A 26,995-nucleotide genomic window follows, 5' to 3' on the forward strand; every position below is an offset into this window, starting at 1 on the left:
TAATGCGTTCAAAAACACACCACCTAGTGGTAATAAAGGACCTAAACTGAAATATAGCATCGAGATACTCCTCTGATCCCGCTTACTTTCACCAAAGTCCTCAATCGCATGAGGGAGCCAAAACGTGCTCCTAACTCGAGAGATTAATCGAGCATTAAACCACCTCCGTTAGCTTACAGAAGCACCCGATGGCATGCTGGGATTTGTAGTTTTCATCAAGAGAACGACTGTCGCCTGAAGTACTTTTGTCACTTATCCCTCTACGTCATTCTTTCCTTTTTCAGGCCTAACGCTTTCCAACGTGGTCTCCTCGCAGGGGCAAAAAAGAAAAAGAAAAGAAAAGGAATTCTTTGTATGGCTGTCCTAGGCTATGCCTGCTAGAATATTCCTGGTGCGCGTCGAACCTGACATTTTTTAACCCTCGGAGACAAAGGCAAGAATTTTCTGAAACTGACACGTTCTAATCAAGCGAAGGGAGGGAAAACCGGCAAGTTTAGAACACGCCGAGCGCAACCTTTTTAAACCAGGCGTTTGCTTGGGCAACCTTTCAAACGCAGGTGAGAGGTCAGACATGGGGGGAAAGGGGGCTTTCCTTGTCTCCGCCCTCCCCCCTCCTCTGACATGCCAACCCAGCAGCGTTCCGCGGCGTAGCAGCTGCGCAGGAGGTGGGTGAAGGCGGTGGGGGGGACATGGGGGGGGTGCAGCCAGGAGAGGGGGTGATCTGATGGAACCCCCTCCGCCGCCCCCCCCGCCTTTGCAGGGAAGGGGAACAGAGAAGACCTACTTCTGAATACAAGCACTGTATAAGATAGTGAGGTTGCGTGGAACTGGGGTGGCGGCTTAATTTGGGGTTACCTTAGATGGGGAAAAAAGAGCCGGAATTTGGTGGGTCTCTCGTAATAGAAGGCGTCCAGATTTCGCCCCTTATTCGGGGGAGGGAGGGAGGAGACAGTGGAGGAAAAGGCTCATCCCACTTGGAGTCGGTTAAATTCATTGAATCTTTTTTTCTCTCTCCCTCCCCCATAATCATTTGCAGGCTCCAGAGTTTAGTTTTCCTTTTCCTTTTGTGTCCCTTCTGAAGCCCCAGGATGGAGTTGGAACTCATGGAGAATGACATTTTAGAGTCACTTGAAGACCTCGGGTGAGTACAAGAAATATGTGTATAGAGATAGATAGATTAGATAGATAGATAGATAGATAGATAGATAGATAGATAGATAGATAGATAGATAGATCTTTTTTTATTCTTCCATAAAACCATTTTTGTTTTGTTTTTTAGCATGCTCTCCTCTTGGGCTGATCACAATGTCTTCTGAAGATAATTCTCTTTTTCCTGGCACTTAATTCCCATGGCTGATTCTCCTCTATTCAATTAATTTTAATTACTGGCTCTTCTTTGAAATGTCTTTTGCTATGGGGGGGGATGGGAGATTTATCAGTTGATCTTTCAGTTGGCTTTTTAAACAAAATTTGCATCATATACAGGAAGATCCACTCCTTTCATTTCAGTTAATGATCTTGGAATACCTGATGGTAACTGAAGTCAAATTAGAATGGAACTAATCTAGATGGAAGATAGCTAGGAACTCCTTCTACGGAAGGGCAAAATAAGTATATTTATGATGGCAGAGGAGGATCTCAGAATATGCAGTTGTTGCCCAATATGCCCAAGAGAGAAGAGTACATATGTTTAATCTGTCTAGTATTATAATAATATAATAAATCTTTGCAGAGAAAATCCAGAAACCTAAATAACTCTAGGATTGATTTCTTGTGATCACAGCATCTTTTTTAGTAATATTTAAAGTAAATATTCCTGAAGGCTTTAATCTTAGACTATTGAAAATAGTAAAATGGTAATCTGTGATACAAATGTAATACTTTTGAGTCCTGTAGAAAATATGATAGTGTATGTACTTTTCTGCAGAAGATGTACACTTTAGAACTTGTAAGTAAACAAATATCTACAAAAGATTCAACAATGTGCAGAAGATTATTCTATGCAGGATAGAGAGGTGCATCTGTAGCATCAGAATGGTAGGTAGGACCAGTTGATTGAAGCTCTACCTCCTGTCATGTGCATCCAGTGCATACAATACAGGTTGAAAAGAGTGAGGTGTAAATCAGTCACACTCACCAATTTGGAATGCTTCTGATAGCGAGCTGATGTGAGCAATATGTTGCAAAAATGTCTAGATCAGCTTTCCTAGCATAACGTCTTCCAGATTTATGAGAACTACGTCCAGGCACCAATCAAACTGAGGAAGGTTGGACTGATAGACTCCTCCAAGGTTCTCAAGTTATGATCACTTGTTCAACTATTTCAAATTATAACAGCTCTGAATGAGGGGGACTTAAAGCTGATCTGTGAAGTTGCAGCCATCACAGACTCTCTATGATTGTGATCTGCATGCTTGATACCCAGCTTGCAATTACGACATTGCAGTGAGCCATGGTAAAGTGATCGCCTTTTGCAAATTTCACTGTCTGCTTCCCACAAGGAAATCAATGGGGAAATGGGCAAGGAAAGTTGCATATCACTTCCATAAGTCACTCCTGCCACTTTCTCCTGAGGAGATTCCCACTACAGAGTATGAGATTGCAGAGGCCTGTGCTCTGTAGCACCCTCCTCATCTGCCCATGATCTTAGTACACAACCTCAGCAACCCCACCAATTGGCCCCCAACCTCAGCACCTGTGCTTCCCACTGCCTGCGCGTAGCTATCATCTTGCCCCTCCCCGCATCACTGGTCCCTGGTCCCCAGTCCCTCATGCTCCTTACCTCTCTGTGACTCTTCCTTCTTCCTGCTTAACGATCTGTGCATCCCTGGGATTATGATGGCAAGTCTGACTGCTGGGATTGCCTAGCTAAGGTGTAGAGTCATGTGATGGCATACTTTATGACTGCATCCCTAGTGATCACAGTCCTGGTCCCAAATGCTGGCGCAATCCAAGGGATATCTTTGTTGCAATTTCTGTTATTATATATACAATGAATTGAGTATCATATACATTGCAGAAGGGATTTGAGATATCATGCATTTGTTTTGTTTATTAGTTACAAAGGTCCATTGTTAGAAGATGGAGCTCTGACCCTGGCAGCTTCTGGTGGAGCCACTTCCCCTGAATATACCAAACTCTGTGCTTGGTTGGTTTCAGAGTTGAGACTGTTTTGCAAACTAGAGGAAAATGTACAAGCAACTAACAGTGAGTAATCAGCATCATTTATACAGTTGTGTCGTTCTTACTACTCTTGACATTTATTATGTATCTTCTTCAGTATGAATGTAACTGTTTTTGTACCTTTGTGATGAAATAACTATTAAGCACTGCAGCTAATAAGAATAGTTCCATTTATGTGCACATATTTATTAAGAATAACCAAAAAATGTTAGCTTACTATTGAAATTCCTTCCCCCCCCCTCCTTGCTCACAATGCATTCTAGTTTTTAATTTTATTGGAAAACTTTATTATTTGTGTTTTCAAGAAAAGTGGTGCAATTTAAACTTCATTAATCAATGTTGACTATTTGAACATTTAATGAGAGAGATATTCTAATAACCTAAATATGTCTGTGTCTTAAGGTCCAAGTGAAGCAGATGAGTTCCAGCTTGAAATTAGTGGGTTACTAGGTGAAATGAATTGTCCTTATACAACACTAACATCAGGAGACGTCACCAAGCGCCTTCTCAATCAAAAAAACTGCCTCCTGCTCCTCAGTAAGTTAAATGAAACTTCACAAAACAGTAAAAAATGAAGAAAATAATTATAGAATTAGTATAGTATTCTGTTGATCAGAAAAGTCAGCAGTTCGGCAGTTCAAATCCCTAGCACCACGTAACGGAGAGTGAGCTCCTGTTATTTGTCCCAGCTTTTGCCAGCCTAGCAGTTTGAAAGCATGTAAAAATGCAAGTAGAAAACTAGGAAACACCTTTGGTGGGAAGGTAACAGCGTTCCATGCGCCTTCAGCGTTTAGTCATGCTGGCCACATGACCACAGAGATCTCTTCAGATAGTGCTGGCTCTTCGGCTTTGAAACGGAGATAAGCACCGCCCCCTAGAGTCGGGATTGACTAGCACATATGTGCAAGGGGAACCTTTACCTTTATAGTATTCTGCAAATGGTGGTAACCACTCAGCCACGTTTGATTTTTAGAATCACAGGAAGGGATTAATGATAATTGCAGAGAGACTGAATTTGGAGATGCTGGAGCACCAGCTTCAAGTCCTATTGGTAATGTATGCATGGAATACTGTAGTAGATTAAATTTTTTGACAGTCCTGCTTGTACTGTTGTTAATTGAGCTTGATTCCTTTGGTCTGTAGATACAAGACATGTTCATCAATGTTTTGCTATTCGTATTGCGTGGGAACCTAGATTTATACCTTGCTGGAAAAGAAATAATTTAATACTAAGATTTTGTACTATCATAATTTGTTAGTTGCTCTTATTCATAAGATGGAATAGCATTAACCAAGAATATTTGAGTACCACTGCCATATCCCAAGTAAATCAGAAGTCATGTAGCTACAGTATTGGTTGTTGAATCAAGATAAGCACATTTTTCCTTGCTTGTTATGAATAAAATTTGCTGGCAAGATGATCTGCTTTGACAGTTAAAAGAAATTCACAGGTGATGCTATGAAACAGAAGGTTTTTCTGCAAGGTTGACTGTTTAGTCATCATTTTGATGGTTTAGAATATAAACTGTTCTTGAATGCAAATTTGTATGGTTGGTTTATGAAAAATACATGAAAATAAATTCCCATTGTAGCTATGTGATCTACACTTTGTTTAATTTTCCTTAAAATTATATGAATAATGCCATGCTCTGACTCAATAATTAATTCTTCTCTGCTCTCTAGCCAGGGTGGTTACTAGCTATGGATTTATCTTTAGGTCATCCTATTTAAGGCTGTTCTTTTATTTAATCATTTCTCGCAATGTAGCGTGTAAAATTATATTCTTGGCTTAAAATAAGCAATCATTTTAAAAATGAATTCTGCTGTACTGAATGGTTAACTTTTCATCTTTCAGCATACCTCATCTCAGAATTAGAAGCTGCTAAAATGCTGTATGTGAATGCTCCCCCCCAAAAAGCTCAGGAAGGTACTGGTAGTGAAGTATTTCAGGAATTAAAAGGCATATGCATTGCTTTAGGCATGTCAAAGCCCCCAGCCAACATAACAATGCTCCAGTTCTTCAGTGGAATAGAAAAAAAGGTAAGAACTAAAGGTTTGAAGATACATTAAGTTCCTAGTCCATAGGCAGTGATTACGGCATATTAATTCTAGAAAGGTAATTAAAATAGGCACAAAGTAAGCCGCCTTGGGAATCGGAATAGCTATAGCAATTGTAGCAATATTACCAAAAAGATCATCTTTCTATAATTATTTTGGATGGCTCATTTTAACCATCAAAAAAGACCCTTTAGAAATTATCCCACTGTATGCCCAATTTGGCTTGTAGAATATGGTGTTCAGGTGTTATGAATAAACTGTTATTTCTTCATAATTATCAGCAACATGAACAATATGAAAAAGAAAAAAATCTTAGTTTTAAGACATTCAATTATTTCAGCTAAAGCAGGAGTCTCTCACATTTCTCCCCCAGAATTGCTTGAAATAAGTTATAAATGTTCTTGAACTGAGGTTTTTCTGTGAATTTTAAAGTATATTATTGATGTAAACAACAATAACACATGATCCCTTGGTCCCTCTACAAGTTCCAAAATCCATAGATAATGCCAACCAAAATGGTACAAACATTTCTTAAAGCTCTTAAAAAATCATCCAGTTTGGTATTGATGACCAGATTTCATATTGTACTTAAGATTGCTGGAATGAAGAAGCTATTACCCATTTTTGAATACTATATCTTTTTCCTTAAATATGAAGTTTTGCTGTGCTACATGATGTGTTAACAATGGTACTGACATGCTGTGGATTTTATATCATTCTTTTTACTTTATTTTAAATTTATTTTTTAAAACATTGCAACAGATACCTATTCTTTTTTCAAGACTATACCTGTATTGTACCATGCAATTGTTATAAATATATAATGTTGCATAGAATTATTTAAAATATAGAAGCAGTTTCATTTGTAAGCAGAGTGGGAAGGTAATTCCTTCTCTGCTCCTGCAGTCCACCATTCTTCTCAAAATAGTGGAAGATTGGGTGATCATCTGGAATAATTGTTGGGAGAGCAATGGAGTTGAAAAGATAAGATGTCCTTGAGCAGACCTTGTCCTGTATTATGTTGATTATACATAGATCTGAAAGACACATTTGAACATCTGCATATTTATGCTTTTTGTCTATATAATCCACTAATACCATTTATTTTGTTACAGTTAAAAGAAACATTAGCAAAGGTCCCTTCAAATCATGTAGGAAAACCTTTATTGTCGAAACCCTTGGGTCCAGTCCATTGGGTAAGGATTTGCTTATAAATCTCACTACTGGTATTAATTCTATTCATTGGCACTGGTGCTGTACTTAATCCATATTAAAATAACAAAGCATGTGCATTTTTTTAAATTGACATGTTATAGTCAGCATTCCTGAGGGAGGAGTTGGGGATATAACAGCTAGTAAGGGTACTATATGTTATGGAATATTATTATTATTATTATTATTATTATTTAACTTCTCTGTTGTTTAAATTCTGGTTAACTGCCCAGAATCATGTACATATGTATGATTATTATTTCCCATAATAATACATTGAATCAAACAACAGGTTGAATTCAGTTAATGGCACTGTAGTGTTATAGATTCTTTTTATCAAGTGCATCATTATTCAAATAATATTTTCATTTTTTCTATCTAGGAGACACATTACAAAATAAGCTAAGTGTTGGGAAAAAAATCTTATTTTGTAATGGGAAAAAACAGCTCGGAAAAATAATACTGATTATTGTCAGATTTAATATATAGTTTAGAACAGGGATATCTAAACTCGGCAACTTTAAGATTTATGGACTTCAACTCCCAGAATTCCCCACCCAATTCACAACTTTTAATTGCCAAAATTAGAGCCTCTGGTTTAGAATCTCTAGAGCAATCCGACCCACAATAGGACACTAAGTCGACCCTCGGGCCGTTTCAGAGATGGTGAGGGACGTGCCCCTGCTGCCCTGGGCCTGGCCACGCTCATCCAGTTGGTCACAACAACCAGGCCACGTCCACCCCAGACCCCCAAGGGCAACAAAATCCTGTGGCTCGCAACGGGATAGAATTTATCATTCCAGCTCTAGAGGTTCTCTGGAGTTTGTGCCCTACTGAATCTTATTCTGTTCTTCATCTATCTATCAAAGAAAAACATTAATTGTAACACACACACACAGAATTTGTTATTATGGGGATGAGTGCGATTGATACTTTTGCCTGAGTGATCTTCTTTAAGATATTTGAACAAAATCCTGTAATACTAGGTTTTGAGGAAGTCCAACATATATGTGAATTTTCATTTCAGGAAAAAATTGAAGCTATTAATCAAGCCATAGCCAATGAATATGAAGTCCGGAGAAAATTATTAGTGAAACGTCTGGATGTAACTGTACAGTCATTTGGCTGGTCAGATCGAGCAAAGGTATAGTTTTCTTTCTGTAGTCAAATTGTTTTTTTGAAAGTGTATTATCTGTCTGTAGTTAGACAACTATATTTTGTAATTAACCCCTTTCAGTCAGTTATGGGACAGAAACGGACATTGGTCTCGCTTGTCGATGATCGCTATCTCGAGAGCGAGATAGAGGTAGTGCAACCATGCTCACTCTCCTGACCTCTTGGTGGCTTTTGATTCCATCAACCATGGTACCTTTTTGGATCAGTTGCGGGAGCTGGGGCTGGACGGCACAGTTCAGAGCTGGTTTGGCTCCTTTCTCTGTGACTGGTCTCAATTGGTATTGATAGGGAGTGAGAGGTCCAGCCCTTGGTTGCTATTTTGTGGTGTGCCACAGAGCTTGGTACTCTCTTCACACCATTTCAACATCTACATGAAACTTGGCGAATCATCCATCCCCATGGCTTGAGACAACTACAGTATGCTGATGACACCCAACTCTATATTTCCATTCTTGGTGACCCAAGTGATGCTGTGGCCCCTCTCTACGTTGCTTGAAAGCTGTGGGGATCTGGATGAGGGCCAGAACCCTGGTAATACCAAATGGCTTTGGGTACATGGGACTCCAGGATCCGAGACTTTGTCATCTTTGACTTTGGATGGGGTGCCACTGCCCAAGAAAGATCCGGTCTGCAACTTGGGGGTTCTCCTGGACTTGTGATTCCTGCTCAAGGAACAGGTAGCAGTCGCACCTAGGAGAACCTTTGCATAACTTCATGCAGCCTTTCCTGGATCAGGATTTTCTGTGCTCAGTTGTTCAGTCTTCTGGGGCTTGAAGAGAATTTTGAAGCTACAGCTGGTACAGAGTGCAGCAGCATGGACAGTTTTGGGGGCCCCTAAAATACCACTGTTCTACAACCTGCATTGGTTACCGGTCTGCTTCCCAGTGCAATTCTAGGTATTGGTGATCATCTTTAAAGCTCTTCATGACATGGATCCAGGTTACTCGAGGGACCATCTCACCCCACTGGAATTAGCCCGTCCCACTCATGCCAGCAGAGAAGGCATGCTGCGTGTCCGGCCAACCTGATCATTCTGGCTGATGGGGTCTAGGATAAGGATTCTCTGCTGTTGCTCCTGCCCTCTGGAACATCTACGTTCCCCCCTTCTATCCTTCCTTAGGGCCTAAAGACCTGGCTCTGCCACTTGACCTGGCGCCCCAATGGGGGAACAGCATAGTGGAGGTGTTTGATCGAGTACCAACAAATTCAACCTCTCCCCACCCTCCCCAAATGCCTTTGATTTTAGACTTATTTAGAGTTATTTTTAAGACTGTAAGCTGCTATGCAGCCAATCAGTTTTATAAATTTAATTAATTAATGGGAAGAGAAATGGCTAACCTTTTAAATACATATTAGTTTTTTCTGGCACAAATAATAAAGTGTGAGTTTAACAAATAACACAGAGTAGAATTCCCTACTTATTGTGGAGAAAATACATATACTGTGCTCTCTTTGGGCTGCATCTTGAGAAATGCCATGCTAGGCTTTGTAAAACTTTGCAACATTTTCTTTTTCTAGTAGAAGGATCTATTAAAAGAAACCATTTGGAAGTCCCCCTCTGCTGCTGGCAATAGAACCCTGTGGCTTTTCTTCCCTTTTCCTGTGAATAGGAGAAAAATAAAGAGTGATGGGCACTATTTGGAGTAGTAAAAAAAGTGGGAAAGCAAATGGAAAGACCAGGAAGAGGGACAGAAGGGGCAGGAGGAAAATACAGCAGCAGGATGGAGGAAAGTCTGGGTATTTTGGATGGGAGTGATGGGCCACCCTCAACACACCTTCCATTCCACTTTTTATTTTTTAATATATTTGAAAGGCACCAGGTTGAAAAGGGTCTGTTGAAACCGATACTCATTTTCTAGTCCTACCTATAGAATTGAAGAGTTTGAACTAGGAGCTCTTGCATACCATTGAGCTATGACTCTTCATTTTATAGTCCAATTTTTAACTTCGCTTTCTTCAGCTTGCATCTCATTCATTGTAAAACACTTTCTGCTAAACTCCTTATTCTTGTGGAAAATCCATGTATTCAGCATAAAATAATTATTGATGTGCCATAGATTCAAATTCAGGCCATATGCACAGAAGCACTTCCATAAATGGCCGCTCAAAACCTTAGACTAGGCGGGTCCAGCCCACAGGTTGCATGCAGCCCTGGACAGTTAGTAATCCAATCGTAAGCTTTTAGCATTTATCATGTGATTTACATACATTAACTATATATTTTGTATGCGGCCCAAACCAATTCTTCTTCACTCAGTGCGGCCCAGGCAAACGAAAAGGTTGGACACCCATGCCTTAGACCAGGGGAGTCAAACTCAATTTCATTGTGGGCCGCATCAGGGTTGTTTTTGACCTTGGGGGAGCAGAGTGGGTGTGGCCAGGGTGGGCATGGCTAGCTCACCATCACTTGTGTTGTGGGGGCACCTGTGGGCACCTGTGTGCTCCATTAGAGAAAACGGGCTCCAGAGCTCTGCTTTTGGCCTCCTGCAACCCTGTGGCCTTTTCGCTGGCAGAGGCAATGTGGGCCAGTCCTTCGTTGTTTCCAGGATCTAAGCATCCTACGGACCGGATCTGGCCCCCGGGCCTTGAGTTTGATACCCCTGCCTTAGACGCTTTACAGTAAAAGTACTAATTGTTACACCCTTCTTTCCGATCCTGATCTTTTCCTGCTCACACTCATTACTGATAATAAACTTAGAAAATAACATCCATTAATAATGTCATCTGACATGTTTTTGAATGTTTTTCACGGGCGTAGATCTGGAAAAGAAAGATCAAGCAGCTGTGGTTAAGTAGGATATGAGGTATGGAAAGTTGGAGGAGAAAGGAAAAATTGTCTACGTCTTCAGAATCTTACGCTTCTTTTATTTGCTGCTGGATAGATTTTTGCAAGATAGATTTTTCATTCTTTTCAGTGATTGTACCTCTTTTAAAACCAGGATGTAGGGACTACTGGTTGTCATGGAAATAAGGTTTTAAAGTAAAATGGCTATCAAGGCTGTTGACTGGGGTGGTGGTGGATTTTGAGCCCAAAACACAGCCTGAAGATGGCGAGTGAGACCTCGCTGAAACATTGCCAAGACAATCTCAATCTTACACTGGAAAAGACCCGAATACAACAAGACCAGCATACCTACACCCATGAAAATCTACACACACACACATACACACACACACCCCACATACATACATACATACATACATACATACATACATACATACATACATACATACATACATATTTATACACTTCACCAATCTAAGTATGGTTTGTAAAACAAAGAAGAAACGGGGGAGGTATCAGCATCAGGGGAGGTATCAGATGGGGGCCAGAAAGTGTATTGTTTCATTATATACTACTTCATGAGTAAATACAGCCATTGTTATAAAAACTTTTCACATGTTGTTTCAACATGTGCCTATATGCTTAATAATTGTTTAAGTGAATGTTTCATACAATTGACTCTCTTCACTTCCTCTCTCTCCGCAATAGAGCCAAGCAGAGAAATTGGCAAAAGTCTATCAGCCAAAGCGTGCCATCTTATCTGCTAAATGTGTTATATCTGTTGCACACCTCTTGGCAGCTCGACAGGATTTATCAAAGATAATGAGGACTAGCAGTGGCTCTATCAGAGAAAAGACTGCATGTGCCATTAATAAGGTATCTGTTGTTCAGATTATGATTTTTTTCAATTTGTATATATCTATGTTTGTTAAGGAAATGCATTGGGAAAAAATTGTACTCACGCAAAATTTCATTGTTTTCTGTGTATATATGAACATTGAGCTTCCATCCTTTTCCTAGTTTCTTTTGCCAAAATCCATCCTTCCTCCCTCCCTCCCACCCACCCTCTCTAGGATTTATGACATTATCACATCAGGGCTGACTTCTGTGAACTGAAAATTATCGGTCCATAATGGCAGTTTAGTTACTTGGTTTATATTTTTATACTTGGTTGTAAAAGTAAGGTTTGAGTTCGTAATCAAAACAGTGGTCATACTTGTACTGATGTACCAGCTAGCAAGCTAGTTCATAAAAAAGTAATGTAATGCTTGATTACAGATGTACTCAGGGATGTAAAGATGCTTGCAGTAAATCATCTGTAACAGATACCGTAGATTACATCTGACATTAGAAAGGAGTGAATGCCAGGTTTGTTCCACTGAAGGATTTATTTGATACCTTTGGAAGCTGTATACGTAGCCCAGTCTATTTTTGTACTATATCGATTAGTTTAAGGCTATTTTTCTTTCAGAGATTAAAAACATATGTAATATTATTTAGCGTTTCAGACTTAGAGCTTTGCATAACAAAACCACACTGTTTAAATTGAGCTGTATTGTAAACTCATGATTGTGATTATGATATTCTTTAAATCCTAACTGTCCCCAAAATTAATTACTGTTCTGTGCAAGAACAAACAACACTGTGGCTTGACAATTTGGTTGGATTGTTTGAAGAGAGTCATAATGTGGCCAAAGCAAAATTGGAATGTTTTGGATTTCAACTAAGACAAAATCTGGAAGGATATTATAGGGTGCTAATAGAATGAGTAGGCAAGACTGGTGGATCTTTCCTCTCCTTTTCTGCATGCCTGTATCCTAACGTATCTGATGATATTCCCATGGTATCCTTCCCTTTCTCTCCCCTTTACTTACTGCCCTTTAATTGAAGCATAGTATATTCAACAAGCTAGTCTGTGTCTGGAACAGTTTGGCTATAGAATATTTTCCACAGGCTTATAATCTTTCTCTTTGGAAGCTTCTTTTCCCTTGCTAAATCATCAGTTTGTATTTTTCATTGTAATGTTTTATTCCCCCCTCCCCCTTACATGGACTCAAACTTACATAGTAGTTTTTTTTAAAAAAAAAGAAAATGATATATTGGCATACTTTTGCATTTACTTTTCCGCCATATTGGTTCTGTTTCCTTTTAGGTGCTTATGGGCCGAGTGCCTGACCGAGGTGGGAGACCCAATGAAATTGAGCCACCTCCACCTGAGATGCCACCATGGCAGAAAAGGCAAGATGGTTCTCAACAGCAAGGTGGTGGGGGCAGAGGTGGAAGAGGTGGCTATGAGTCATCGTATGGAGGACGTGGAGGCTATGACCAAGGGAGTCATGACCGAGGCGGCCGAGGAGGATATGACCAAGGAAGTTATGAAAGAGGAAGTCGAGGAGGGTATGACTCATCATATGGAAACCGAGGAAGTCATGAACACGGGGGTCACGAACGAGGCCGTGGACGTGGTGGCTATGACCATGGTGGCAGAGGGGGAGGAAGAGGAGGCAAACCTCAAGGTGGTTGGACCGATGGTGGAGGAAGTGGCTATCAAGATCTCTATAGGGATAATAATTACAGAGATTCTGGATTTCAAACTGGTGGCTACCATGGTGGTGGCAGTGGAGGTGGCTACCAAGGAGGTGGATATGGTGGTTACCAATCATATTCAGGAAGTGGATATCAAGGTGGAAGTGGCACCTATCAACAAGACAACAGATATCAAGATGGGCACACCGGTGATCGAGGTGGAGGTCGTGGAGGAGGGCGAGGTGGCCGCGGAGGCCGTGGCAATCGTGGTGGGCAAGGAGGTGGCTGGGGAGGAAGAGGTGCACAGAACATTAACCAGGGGGGTCAGTTTGAGCAGCATTTCCAGCAAGGGGGATATCAGTACAATCAATCTGGATTTGGACAAGGAAGACACTTCACAAGTTGAGGCTATAAAAGTTTCTCAATTGGCAGAGCTCATGTAATAGTAGTCTGCTTATTTTTTCTCTTTGACTTAATATCAGTCGACATGTCAGGCTGACCTTTCAAACTATTTGTGCTTCTGAGCATACATGAAAATATGGATACACTGCCCAAGTCTATATGCAGTTTTCTTCTCCAGGACTCAGAACTTTAATACAGCAGCCGAGGTTCTATATCTTAAGAATAAACTGGAGATTCAGAAAGCATGGGATGTACATGCAAGTAATACGAGAGCCAGGATGCCTATCTTTTTACATGGACTTGTTTTTCCCATGTAAATCCATCTCTTATTTATATACCATATTGGATTGCTGGCTTCAGATCTATACTGTAATGCTGCACATCTGTGTAGTTAGCTGTGCATAAGTCCAGTTAAGTCAGATGGATTTAAGCATTTTAACTATGCAAAGAATTGCAGCCTTCTTTGCTAGGTCCTGGAGTTATTATATGAGCTCTACTGCTGGTAACTTGTTCAAGTAGCCTTATTGCTCTGACTGAAGACACATGTTAAATCAAATGTCCTGACACTCATGCCATGCAAAATCATAGTTAGTCAAGCTAAGTTGTAAAGAGAGACTAGAAATAGCCCCATGCTTCCCCATACGTCCACCTTGCTCTCATCGATTACAAACCAGTTGGTCCCCTGATCAGCCTAACTTTTACTTGAAACTAGCTAGCAGTAATGGCAGCCTGGAACCATTTTTTATGCACTAATTAAAACCACTCAACCTGAAACGCGGAATGGTTTCATTTTGTCATCTTAACTCGAGATGAAATGCCCTTCTGCTCAGTTTGTTACATTTTTCTTCACTAAAAGTTGCATTAGTGCGCCTTGCCTTTATTTTTATTTTTTTGGGTTTATTTGCAAATAGAAATATTGTCAAGCTGTGAAAGAAAATGGCTGAAGGTATGCTCTTGTAAAAGGTGAGCAATAAAAAAAAATCTGTTCTCCCTTTGGTTTATTGGTCCTTAGCATTACAAAAATGAATTGCTTTGTTTCTTTAGCATGAGGTGGAAGAAGCATCTTAAGACTGTAAAAAAAAAAAGCACTGGATTGATGGACAAAGTTCTGCACTAAACAGAATTGGAGATGGGAAGAAAATGTGGAAGAAGATGAGCAACATTCTCATGTAGCAGTAACTGATTGTGCTCTGTTATTGATACTAAATTACTTCTGGCAGAGCAATTTTAGAAAGCTATGGGAATGGCAGAAGAAACACACTTAACCCACTCAATTCACTTTACAGGGGCACCAATTAATTTTTCATCCAAGTTTGTATTGTATTCTTAGATTCATCAAGCGCATTTGTTACGCTTCATAGTTACCAAGTATGCCGATTTTGAAGTCAAGGTGCTAAAACTCTATTGAGAATTCAGGCCACTAGATTCTGAAAATAAGATATTTATAGCTCAGTAAAATAGTTCCTAAAAGCTCTGATATTTGCAGCATAAAATAGTTCACAGTTTTAAAAATCTCCACTAGGGGCTGCTCCTGATTCACAACTAAAAAAAATTAATTCTCTAATCACTGGATTAGAGGATGGTGTTCCACATCACATGTAGAAAGTCCTGCATATATAATTTTTTGTGGAAACATTTTTTTTAAAAGAGGCTTCTGGGCATGATGCCAATAGTGCAAATAACGTTTCAAGTAGTTTGGTATCTTGGATATCTTTGTTGAATTTCCTGAAAATTACTACCAGTTAAGATGGGTGAGGACACTTTTTCTAGAAATCTGTAAACATATTAGATGAATCAAAAACATAAGAAAGTATAACAGTGAATTAACAGCTTGCACATTGTATTGTGCATATTGACCAATATTGTCAACATATAATAGGAATTTCAGAACAGCTAACACAGGCGGGCAATGCGTGTGTAAGATATTTCAGTCTATATAAGAACTATGATGGCATGAAATCTTGACGGGAAGAAGTCTGCTATGTGAAAGTAACAAAAATTATGGAGCTCAATTGATCTTTAAGCAGTTTTTCAATTCTTTGTTTTGTATGTACAGGTAGTCCTTGACTTACAACCACAATTGAGCCCAAAATTTCTATTGTTAAGTGAGACATTTGTTAAGTGAGTTTTGCCTCCTTTTACAACATTTCTTGCCTTAGTTGTTAAGTGAATCACTGCAGTTAAATTGTTAAATTAGTAATGTGCTTGTTAAGTGAACCTGGCTTTACCCATTGAATAAAGGGATCATGTGACACCCCCCCCTCTCCTGGGATACTGCAACCGTCATAAATTTGAGTCACTTGCAAAGTGTCTGAATTTTGATCACATGACTATGGGGATACTGCAAAGGTTGCAAGTGTGAAAAACGATCATGTCACTTTTATCAGTTCCGTTGTAACTTTGAACAGTCACTAAATGAACGTGTAATTTGAGGACTACCTGTACTAAAATAAGTGGATAGCCATTTGTATGAAATGGTATAGGGTTTCCTGCCTAGGCAGGGGGTTGGACTAGAAGACCTCCAAGGTCTCTTCCAACTCTGCTATTGTATTGTATTGTATTGTATTGTAATTAGGATCTACACCCACCTCCCGTCCCCTGTGTTGAGTTTGTCTGTCATTGACTGCACTTTCTTGATAACATCATAGAAAGGCTCTACTGGGGGCTTTCTTTGACTTCCTGGTCTAGCCAACAGAACACCCAATATTTTAGGTCCAACATGATTTGTAATGAATGTTAAAATAAGATAATCGTAATTGAACTCTTTGGCACAAGGGCAACAAAATATATCAATTGTACATTTTTTGTATCTTAGGGAATTTCCAAAGATATAGAAAGTGAATGTTAATTGGTACCCAGCCAATTAGAAGTGAGATATAGATACACATATAAAAAGCTTCTCCTTAAGCAGAATTGATCATTTTATGTGCTTCTTCTATTCCTAACCCCCTCTGGTGTGAACTATGTAGTAATACATACGCGTCCTTATCTGGATCCAAAATAAGTCACTGATTTGTAGGAAAAGGTACTTATTCTGCCTGCAATAAATGTGTTTTTCCTCCCCAGGAATGGTATAATTTGCAAGAAAAAAAAATGTATATGCCTGCCTAAATGATGTATGATAATCTGTCAGCCAAGAGATGGTGAAAAAATGAAATTGAAAACTAGTTATTTAAGCACAAAGGCTAGTCTCATTTTTCCTCTTAGGAACAGCTAAAATAATTGGAAGATACAAAACATCTAATTTTTAAATCTCAGTAGAGTTAGCACCAGAATACTGTAGTTGCTTGCAAATAATGCAAAAAAAAAATTGAATTTTTAAAAATGGATAAATCTTATGGATGATTTTAAGGCCAGCACCATGGTTTCCGAATTAAAGCCTTTTCTGGGAATTTGTTGGAAGTAGTATCAGATATCACCGAGAAATAGAATCTGTTAAATATTAATTTTTTAAAAAGGTTCCCTTATATCTTGCAACATAGAATAAGTTATGAACTGAAATCACTCCAGTGATTTGGATTTAAATAGGCAGATTTCCATACAATTTTACATTTACAATTTTATGATTTCAGAAGACAAATAAATACCTTTGTGGCCATATCATAGAACAGTGGTCCCCAACCTTTTTATCGCCGCGGACCAGTCAGCCTTTGATAATTTTACCGTGGCCCGCTGAGCGCGCGCAGGGGTGGGGGGGGCGTTGTTCGCGATGACACATTGATTGTTCAGTATGGCTAGCGTAGATAGCGTAGCACAAACTGCGCCTACGCAAGGCTACGCTACTAGCGCTGTCTACGCTAGCCCTATGTAGCTGCGCAGGCGCTCTTAGGTTTTTTTCAGGAATCGGCCAGCGCTGAAGCGCTGAAAAGGAATGAGAAGGGCGGCGCTGGACACGGGGGCGGTGGGCCGCTGGTGATGTCAGAGTGCCACCAGCGGTCCAGTAACACCCCTTGTGCCAGTTAGCCCTAATTTGCATACAGAAAGAAACTATGGCCCCCGGCCGCTGCAGCGATCATGGCCCCCGGCCGCTGCAGCGATCATGGCCCCCGGCCGCTGCAGCGATCATGGCCCCCGGCCGCTGCAGCGATCATGGCCCCCGGCCGCTGCAGCGATCATGGCCCCCGGCCGCTGCGCGGCCCGGTGCCAGGTACTCCACGGACCGGGGGTTGGGGATCACTGTCATAGAATAATACCATTGTGGGAAGATTCTGTGGGACCTACGCTAGACTACAAGATAATGAATGTTTCAAGCAGATGCACGATTTTAGCTAGTCTCTTTCAAAGTTATAGCACTGAGCAAGATGAGACATCACAATGTTACTGAATCTCTAGGTAAGGATACTAATTCTATCGACTCTTGACTTTCATCCAATGTTCTCTATATTATAAAGCATTTGCTATTTATAAAATCCAGTGTTTATTTCCAGTTTGCTAAAAGATGTGAAAACCAACAAAACCGCTCGATGAAACCATGAAATTAAACATAATACATGTTTACATCATTCTAGGAAACAGTGAAAGACCAACTTTTACTCTCAGACTTCTTCAGCTTGGTGCTGTCCAGGTGTAGTTGGCTCTTAGCCATGCTGGGGACGATGGGAATTGTGAACTGCACTTGGCAGATATTAAGATTGAAGAAAGCTAGGCTAAATTACATCCCCTGAATTCCACAATCTTTGTATGTCAAGTATATAATTTGATTTCACCCAGTTCCGTGAACTATGTAGCAAGCACACATTGTGGATTATTACAAATTGAATATAAAAATTTAGATAGCTTCATACTTGTGTTGAGAAATAATACTTTTTAAAGAAAGCCCTCAACCTAATGATTCTAATATGTGAATGCAACCACTGGGGAATCTGAGTCCTTAGTTCCAGATAGAAAATCAGCTTTCAGTTGTTGATGGGGGATGCCTCAGAATGTGGAAGGTTGACAAAATTTGAATCCAGGAATTTTGGTAACTGACACGTCTATAAGCCCATATGATTTTGGTAGTGATGGTTTTAGTAGTGATAGATTCAGAGCCAGGATTCTCTGCTGGTAACAGAAATGTGGAAGTTCTGCAGTTATAATGTTCCTTTGTTTTCCATCAGTGCAAGATTGATCAAATTACTTTTGTGAGAAAATAAATAGTGTACTCTTGTCATTAAGCAACTGTCACCAATGATAAAATCTGATGAATGTAACATTGGTATGAAGTTCAGCCATATCCAGGCTATTTGTAAAATATCACACTGTTTTCTTGAACTATCTTCCGACAGCAGATTTTCCGCAGCAGATCAACAAGCCTATAATAAATCAGAAGAAATAATTCTCAGTGTTTTGTTTAGAGGAGATTGATATACATATTTCGGGAGGAAGACACAAAATCAATAGTATCACCAGGCTACCGTTCAACATGCAAGGATTCTGTGCTTTAATCTGCCTGCATTGTATACTAATATTTATTTGCTGCTATGGATAAGAATATGGCTTATCTATTCTCTTTGGCATGCTGATTTTCTGTCAGCAGGAAGCTTTTAACATATGCAGCCATTTAGTCTGAAATGGTAAACTGCATTAGGTAGCTTTTATTGTACTATTTATTTCAGTATAATTTATAAGGCTGCTTCACTCCATAGTCATTCTTGGCAACATATGACACTGAAAACAGCACGAAAATAGTATATTGGAAACAATATAATTGGACAAAGTAATGAAACATCTCCATACATTTTCAGTGGTCTCATTTTGATGTTAAAACAGGTGGGGTAAGAATGTTGAGCCCTGTGGCATCCCATATTTTAAGAGCTTTAGGCACAAACTTTTCCCTCCAGGCAACACCATAGCAACCAACCACGGACAAAGGAGAACTACCACAATATGGCCCCCACTGTCAGTTCCCACAGGCTATCAAGTATTAATTATTCCTTCTTGGCTCCACTAGTGATCATCAACAATTACCACCACTGTTATCTCACCGATATGCCCCAGTGTGAAAAGTAGTTGAGAAGGGTTTAGATACTCTGATCCCTCCAGGATCATGTGAAGCCCCAGCTTGACTGACTACAGTATTCAACCATCTTTTCTACAAAAAAATGGTTGGAAACTGGATAAAAATTATTCTGGACTGTTGAATCCAGCAGTAATTTTCTGAGGAGAGGGCACACACCACCTCTTTCAAAGACAGGCTCAACCATCACTTCTTCATTGAGACTGATACTAGACATTAAATAACCTTGAAAGTAATCATTTTTATCTCAAGTATTGAATTCTAAATATAAAATTTCTTCATAGTATACATTACACTGTCCAATCTCAAATACATTGTCATAATAGGGAGGATATATACAGTAAACCTAATTCCATAAATATATTACTTCAGCTAATGGAAAAAAGTTCTTGAAGATATGCAATAGTCTTTGTTGGTGACTATTTCACTTATTTAGTTATTAAATTTATATGCTGCACAGATATATATGCCATGCCTACATATATATCATTTGCCCTGTTGTTTACACTTGCAAAAATGGCATGTTAAAAATTATAGTATACTGGTTGATAACCTGGCGTTGCCTGGGTATTTATTTCTAGGAGGAAAATGTCTGTACCAAATGTAATTTCTAATGTTGGATTTTCCCCCTTACCAGAGGGAGCCTCCTTATGGAATACTGTGAAGTTGTTACCATGGCAGCTCCAGTGCTCTGTACAGTAGAAGCCATTTTAAGGCACAACAGGCTGTATCTTAACAAAACACACAGACGAGGGGTGTCTTACCCCCACAGTATTTGTTTCCAGAGATAAGTCATCTGTGTACCAAGTTTGGTTGAAATTGCTCAAGGAGTTCCAGAGTTATGCTAGAACACACACACATGCTGGTCTTGTTCTATTTGGGTCTTTTCCCATGTAAGATTTTATATATATTATTTATATATGCAATCAATATTTTATTGATTGCATGTAATATTATATATATATATATATATATATATATATATATATATATATATATATATATATATATATATATTGGACCTCTGAAAAGTATAAGCATGCATATGTACTCAATACTTGGTTTGGGCCACTTTTGCGGCAATTACTGCCTCAATGCGGCGTGGATGGAAGGTATCAGCCTGTGGCACTGCTGAGGTGTTATGGAAGACCAGGATGCTTCAATAGCAGCCTTCAGCTCTTCTGCATTGTTTGGTCTCATGTCTCTCATCTTTCTCTTGGCAATGCCCCATAGATTTTCTATGGGGTTCAGGTCAGGCGAGTTTGCTGGCCACTCAAGCTCATTGAACCAGGTTTTGGTGTTTTTGGCAGTGTGGGCAGCTGGAAAATGAAGTCAGCATCCCCATAAAGCTCGTCTGCGGAAGGAAGCATGAAGTGCTCCAAAATCTCCTGGTAGACGGCTGCATCAACCCTGGTCTTAATGAAGCACAGTGGTCCAAAGTCTTGTCGCTCAGTGGTCCAAAGTCCTCTTTTCTGATGAGAACAACTTTTGCATCTCATTTGGAAACCAAGGACCCAGAGTATGGAGGAAGAATGGAGAGGCCAATCCAGCACAGTAATCCCACGGTCATTGAACCAGGTTTTGGTGCTTTTGGCAAAAGTTGCTCTCATCAGAAAAGAGGACTTTGGATCACTGAGCAACAGGACTTTGGATCACTGTGCTTCATTTTCCAGCTGCCCACACTGCCAAAAGCACCCAAACCTGGTTCAATGACCATGGGATTACTATGCTTGATTGGCCAGCAAACTCACCTGACCTGAACCCCATAGAGAATATATGGGGCATTGCCAAGAGAAAGATGAGAGACATGAGACCGAACAATGCAGAAGAGCTGAAGGCTGCTATTGAAGCATCCTGGTCTTCCATAACACCTCAGCAGTGCCACAGGATGATAGCTTCCATGCCACATCACATTGAGGCAGTAATTGACACAAAAGAGGCCCAAACCAAGTACTGAGTACATATGCATGCTTATACTTTTCAGAGGTCCGATATTGTTCGATGTACAATCCTTGTTTTATTGATTGCATGTAATATTCTAATTTTCTAAGATGGTGGATTTGGGGTTTTCATGAGCTGTAAGCCATAATCATCACAATTATGACAAATCACAGCTTGCACTATCTTGCTTTGCATGTAATGAGTATATATTAGTTTTACCTTTTAAATTGCATTACTGAAATAAATGAATTTTTGCACAATATTTTAATTTTTTGAGTTTCACATATATATATATATATATATATATATATATATATATATATATATATATATATATATATATATATATATATATATATATATATATATATATATATATATATATATATATAATATGTGTGTGTGTGTGTGTGTGTGTAGAGAGAGATAGCTAGTGAGAGAGAGAGAGAGAGAGAGGGAGGGAGGAGTTTTAAGAATTTTATACTACAAACCTTGACTTCCTGTCTTTCTAGGAGAGTTTCTGTTCCATTTTGATCCATCACACGCACTGTTGTGTCCCTGTTGACTGGAATGTTAGACTTTTCATTCTCCCATTTTGCAAAACCTTTATTTTTTCCAGATTTACCATGGAATCTGGATTTCATTTTGGGGAAAGTATGTGATCCTGCATCACCCCAACCTGGTTCATTCCACAGTGGTTCTGTCTGAGTTGCTTGACTTGTGGTTACCCGCTGGAGATGAACTGAAATCTTCTGAGAGCAGCCGGTTACCAGTGTGATTGCTCTGCTATCAAGATCCTGATTTCGTGGCCTTACAGTGGGGAATTTAAATACTTCATCTTGTACTGAAATATAACAAAGTGCAAATCATTTAAGTCAATGTAAAGTACAAATATGGAACAAACCAGATAGAAAATTAGTTTCAGATAGGAAAAATGAAAACATCTCTAATTTGAAGTCTTCTGGAAAGTATATACCGCAAGTGTAATTTACACAATTTTTCTTTAAGGAATACATACACATTTCACATTCCACAATTTTGACAGAATTAAACATTGTTTTAGTTCTGTCCATCATACTGGTAAATCAGAAAAGTTTTAATTACTTCCGCTATCTGGTTTATTCTAGAAGTGTGAGATTACAACTCTCAATATGACAAAACCTACAATAAATACTCCTAGACTAAGAGTATAAAGCATAGACCTGGGGAAGGCTGACCTACAATAACTAATAATTAAATGTGTGACATTTGATACATAAATCAAGAAACCTCCAAGTTGTCACCTTAAAATCAAACACTTAAACTCCTAGTAAGCAAATAATCCTACCAATTTCTTCAAGACCAGCTAATCTCAGTTAATAATTTTACAAAGAAAATCTTCCTTTCAAAACCTTAAATACCGTATTTTTTAGAGTATAAGACACACCTTTTCCCCACATGGATGATTGAGAATCTCCATAGACATTTGCCAATGAAATGCATTCTGCAGCAATGTTACCTGTCTGCTATATGTAAGTTATTTTTAAGAAACTTCTGCAGACCTTAATGTCTGAACAGATACATATTAAGATAGTTTGACTCTCTCAGGGACTTCTTAATAATGTAAACCTTTCAAAGTTAAAACCAGTGTTTTAAACCATCATTTCTTTGACCTTTCCAAAAAGAGATCTCTTCACACATCAGATAACTATGTTGGAAATTATGCGGGTGATCATAAGAAACAAAAATAGTCATTTACTGTTGTGGCAGAATTGACCCTAAACAAAAATTGAACTGTTTCAGATACTGGGCTTCATTTCAGCATAATTTCAAGCTGCAACTACACAGTTATACCGACAGCAAGAGTTCCATATGAAATGCGACAGGGATGATAAAACTTGTATGCCATCTCTAACAGACTTTTGAGTTGCTGCCAAGTATAGATGAGTGCTTTGTATAGTGATGTATCCCTAGCCGGGGGTGGGAAAATTAAAATTGTCAGCTATGCAGATTGAGCCCTGTGAATCTCATTGGGAGGGGATACCCCATTACAATTATGTCAGGCTTTCTTACGCAACTGTGCAAGTTAAATAAGAGGGTCCTCTCAAATCATAACAAAGACTATTTCAAAAGGACAATAATTAGTGCATTCAGGGCATTCATTTCAAATGCTGTTGGGATATGGAAAGCATGGGTTAAACAATCAGCCACGAGACATGGAGTCGCCTCTTACCTGCAGGTAGTGATGGGCTATTGGGCAATGAACCATGGCCACTGTTCAGTGAAGCCCCCCTGGCAAATTTCCTACAAGCTAGAACTAGCAGATCTCTGCACTGTTTATGGCAGTTGGCACCACAGTCTGGAGTAAATCACCAGCAAAGGAATAAAGAATAGTTAGTTTTAGTAAACTGCTATTTCCAAAATGAGATAGGCCAGCATAGAATTTGCATTTATAAAACATTTTCAAAACTCAAAAGTAAAAACCCTGGATAACTGATATTATGTACATGGCAACAGAACATGCAGTGTGACATTGAAAGGGGTACTTGGTCATATTTCTATGCTTATGAAATAATGGAAGACCTATTTGCTCTTTCCAACTTTTTGGCACTTATATTGCAGCTTAAATAGGTTGCCAAAATAGTACAAATATTGCCATGGAGAAAGTATGTTTGGAATCTCATGGGGAGGTACTGTGGCAGCATGTAATATGGACTGAAGCAGAAACTGGTAGGGTGAAAAAGATTAAAAACTCATGTATCTACTACCTCTTCAGTCCAAAAGTATTTTTTCTACCAAAAAAAAACAAACAACCAAAACCCAACAAGAGTTCTACACATAGATTTATTCCTTACTTTAAAATCTCTCTTTCCCACATTCCCACCTGTCTCAGAGTATTAATTGCTTTCAAATAACCACTTTCTCAACTGGATAAGATCAGTTCATTTTCAATATAAAAATATAAGGAAAATAAACCATGTGACATCCTGCATGCTATTTCCCCTCTAAAGTGCATTTTCCCAATCTTGACTACCAGCTATTTTTGCCAGTCATGTCTCCTTTATACTGCCAGATGTAATGCATTCAAGCATTATTAGTCTCAGCTGCAGGCTGCTGTTAAGGGAAGCAACACACTATTTATATATGTTGGGAAAATTAAGTCAAGACATATTCTGCATGGACTCTAAAGCTGAGCAGAAAGGATTATGCTCTAATTTCTTAATAGGTTTTATGGGTGAATGCATGGAAAATTGCCAGGAGCATGGAAAATTGTCAAGAGGCAGTCAGGCATGTGAGAATGCTCCATTTTTATGCTTCTCCCAAAGAAATAGTGGTCAGGAGTGGATTACTGGTTCAAAGTTATATGTTTGCACTAGAAAAATTGGACAAGGCTGTAATTCAGAAGCGTAGCAGAGGAGTAGGCATGCATAGGGATGGCATTTATTCAGACTAACCTGAATGCAAAAATGTATTGAATGGCATTTTACCAACAATCAAAAGGCTGAATATTAAAAAAAACAAAACACCCAGAAATGAAATGGCCATGCATGATTTCCAGTACCTTTGCATTTGTAGCCTTGCTTGATTATACCCCAGAGCTGTAATTAAAGACAAAAGATATAAAAAAGAAAGCCGGAAGGAACACAACCTCCTTATGAACGTAGTAACAATGGCTACAAAAGCACAAACAGGAAATTACTCCACTCAACACCCTTCCTGTTAGAAAGAACTATCCATTCAACTATGAGACTTTGCCCACACATTCCATTGCCTACGAATGAACCAGCACAGAACTGATTCAACAGATCACACAAATGCTTTCCCAGTGAATCAGCAGAAGACTCTTCATCAGAGTCTGTGCCTGCATTTCTACTAAACCCATTTTCAGAGACTTTGATGCACCATAGAGTGTGGTTTTGCTACACTGCAATAATATTGAAAATAGACACATATACACTCAACAAGGATAGACTCCTGTACTGGCTTATCTGGAAAGAGGCACACTCAACTCGGTGAAGCTTCTTCCTTTCAATAGTTGGGCATAGGATTGCACTATTGATTTCTGTTATCTGTAATGCTAAACTCCCGAGTCTCTCTGATGGGGATGAAAGGCATGTGCAATCGTTCTGCTTTCCCCTTATTACAGTCTAGAACAGGGCTGTCAAACTCCCAGCCCAGGGGCCAGATGCATCACACACCCCCACCCAGTTTAGTGAAGGGGGGAAATGCGCTGATACGTCACATGAACATTGTGACAACATGAGTTTGACACCCATGGTCTAGAAATACTAGAAGATCTCCAATGTTCCTTCCAGTTTGATTCTGATTCTGATTCAGTCAGAAAAATAGAAAACAGCAATAATAGAAAAACAGATGAATGAGTGAAGTAAAACCAATTTAACAACTGGTAAAGCTACAAGGAGACACAGTCAGACAACAAAAACCTGGCCCACTCTTTCATATCATGTTGGTGCAGTGTGTGTGTGTGTGAGAGAGATGAATATTATTTTTGAAATAGGTCATGCTCAAGTATGAAGATTCTATTATTTATCCCTTAAAACATCTTAATCTCCCCATTCCACCATTGTATACTTACAAAACCAGCACAATGTTCACAGAAGGTTGGCTTAAGATAGGTCATCTCTTGGAAGTTATGTATAAAACCTGGTCCCATTTTGCACTGTAGCTGTGATTTAGCCCTTAGAAAATATGCCATCATTTCCCCTTTGCTGATAAGACCATCCCTGTAAAAAAAAAAAAAAAGTCAGGAAGGGAAGAGGAAATCAGTCGTTACCATGCTAGGGAAAACAACAGAATTATGGCTCTCCTCCCAAGGGGTTAATTTGTCCAATTTCTGAAAGGCGGTACTTCCACAGATATGATTTCAAAACCTTCTGATACTTTTTTGGTCAGGAAAAAAATATTCCAAGAAGAAATTTGCACAGAAACACTCCAGTGATGAGTTTCATTTTTTTTTTACTACCGGTTCTGTGGGTGTGGCTTGGTGGGCATGGCATGGCTTGGTGGGCGTGGCAGGGGAAGGATAATGCAAAATCTCCATTTTCACCCCACACTAGGGAAGGTTACTGCAAAAATCCCCATTTCCTCCCGATCAGCTGGGACTTAGGAGCAGAGAATCGATGGGGATGGGGCCAGTCAGAGGTGCTACTTACCGGTTCTCTGAACTACTCAGAAGTTACGCTACTGGTTCTCCAGAACTGGTCAGAACCTGCTAAATACCATCTCTGGATCCAATGTTTCACATACCTCCCCCCTCCAAACAAGTTGATATGGGTAACACTGACTGTGAATTATTTGTCCATAAATTTTCCTTGGGAGCTAGCAGATTCAGGGTTCAGTCTGTGATTCATTCATCCATTTGTATTTAATGGTCTAAGAAAAGGTACTATAATGCAAAATGGGACTACAGGTAGTCCTTGACTTATATCCATTCATTTAACAATGGTTCAAAATTACAGTGGCACTGAAAAAAGTGACTTATGACCAATCCTCACTCTTATGACCACTGAAGAATCCCTACAGCCATGTGGTTAGAATTTGGGCGCTTGGCATCCAGCATGTATTTACCACAGTTGTGGCTCCCAGGGTCATGTGATCCTCATTTGCAACCATCCAAGCCAGCTTCCGATAAGCCAAGTTGATGGGGGAAGCTGGATTCACTTAATGGCAGTGCGATTCATTCAATAGCTGCAGTGATTTGCTTAACAACTGTGGCA

At 39.4% G+C, this 26,995-nt stretch overlaps 2 protein-coding genes across 5 annotated transcripts in view; one reads left to right on the plus strand and one right to left on the minus strand.

Annotated features, from left to right (window-relative positions):
- Positions 1–303: 303 nt before the first annotated feature.
- On the plus strand, positions 304–14,336 carry TSLIG3A (tRNA splicing ligase complex subunit 3A). 3 transcript variants are annotated; one of them, XM_087717959.1, is made up of 9 exons: positions 304–433; positions 1,037–1,141; positions 3,059–3,207; positions 3,586–3,720; positions 5,039–5,223; positions 6,357–6,437; positions 7,481–7,597; positions 11,123–11,290; positions 12,567–14,336. In XM_087717959.1, exons 2-9 carry the CDS (start codon positions 1,089–1,091, stop codon positions 13,344–13,346), a joined length of 1,668 nt encoding a protein of 555 aa, XP_087574085.1. In that variant the 5' UTR covers positions 304–433; positions 1,037–1,088; the 3' UTR covers positions 13,347–14,336. The 3 variants fall into 3 exon arrangements, with proteins under 3 accessions (XP_087574085.1, XP_013914375.2, XP_087574086.1); XM_014058900.2 differs by lacking the exon at positions 304–433 and adding an exon at positions 584–665; XM_087717960.1 differs by lacking the exon at positions 304–433 and adding an exon at positions 791–811.
- A 3,405-nt stretch (positions 14,337–17,741) lies between these two features.
- The window catches only part of RASGRP3 (RAS guanyl releasing protein 3), a 29,804-nt gene continuing 20,550 nt past the window's right edge, over positions 17,742–26,995 (minus strand). For both annotated transcript variants that reach the window (XM_014058927.2, XM_014058936.2), the window contains 5 exons: positions 25,855–26,002; positions 24,820–24,856; positions 23,491–23,616; positions 21,770–22,122; positions 17,742–18,633 (listed from right to left, as the gene is read on the minus strand). In XM_014058927.2, the coding sequence (XP_013914402.2) occupies positions 18,625–18,633; positions 21,770–22,122; positions 23,491–23,616; positions 24,820–24,856; positions 25,855–26,002 (673 nt within the window). In that variant the 3' untranslated portion in view covers positions 17,742–18,624. The remainder of the gene's footprint in view (positions 18,634–21,769; positions 22,123–23,490; positions 23,617–24,819; positions 24,857–25,854; positions 26,003–26,995) is intronic.

The sequence above is a fragment of the Thamnophis sirtalis genome, unplaced genomic scaffold (assembly GCF_051295495.1).
Source record: "Thamnophis sirtalis isolate CommonGarterSnake01/CBP01778 unplaced genomic scaffold, rThaSir2_p1.2 scaffold_6, whole genome shotgun sequence".
Taxonomy (NCBI): Eukaryota; Metazoa; Chordata; class Lepidosauria; order Squamata; family Natricidae; genus Thamnophis; species Thamnophis sirtalis.

Coding starts and splice junctions, on each gene's coding strand:
- TSLIG3A (XM_087717959.1), top strand. CDS start 1,089: ATGGAGTTGGAACTCATGGAGAATGACATTTTAGAGTCACTTGAAGAC. Junction 1,142..3,058: donor GAGTCACTTGAAGACCTCGG/GTGAGTACAAGA, acceptor TTTGTTTATTAG/TTACAAAGGTCCATTGTTAG. Junction 11,291..12,566: donor CTGCATGTGCCATTAATAAG/GTATCTGTTGTT, acceptor GTTTCCTTTTAG/GTGCTTATGGGCCGAGTGCC.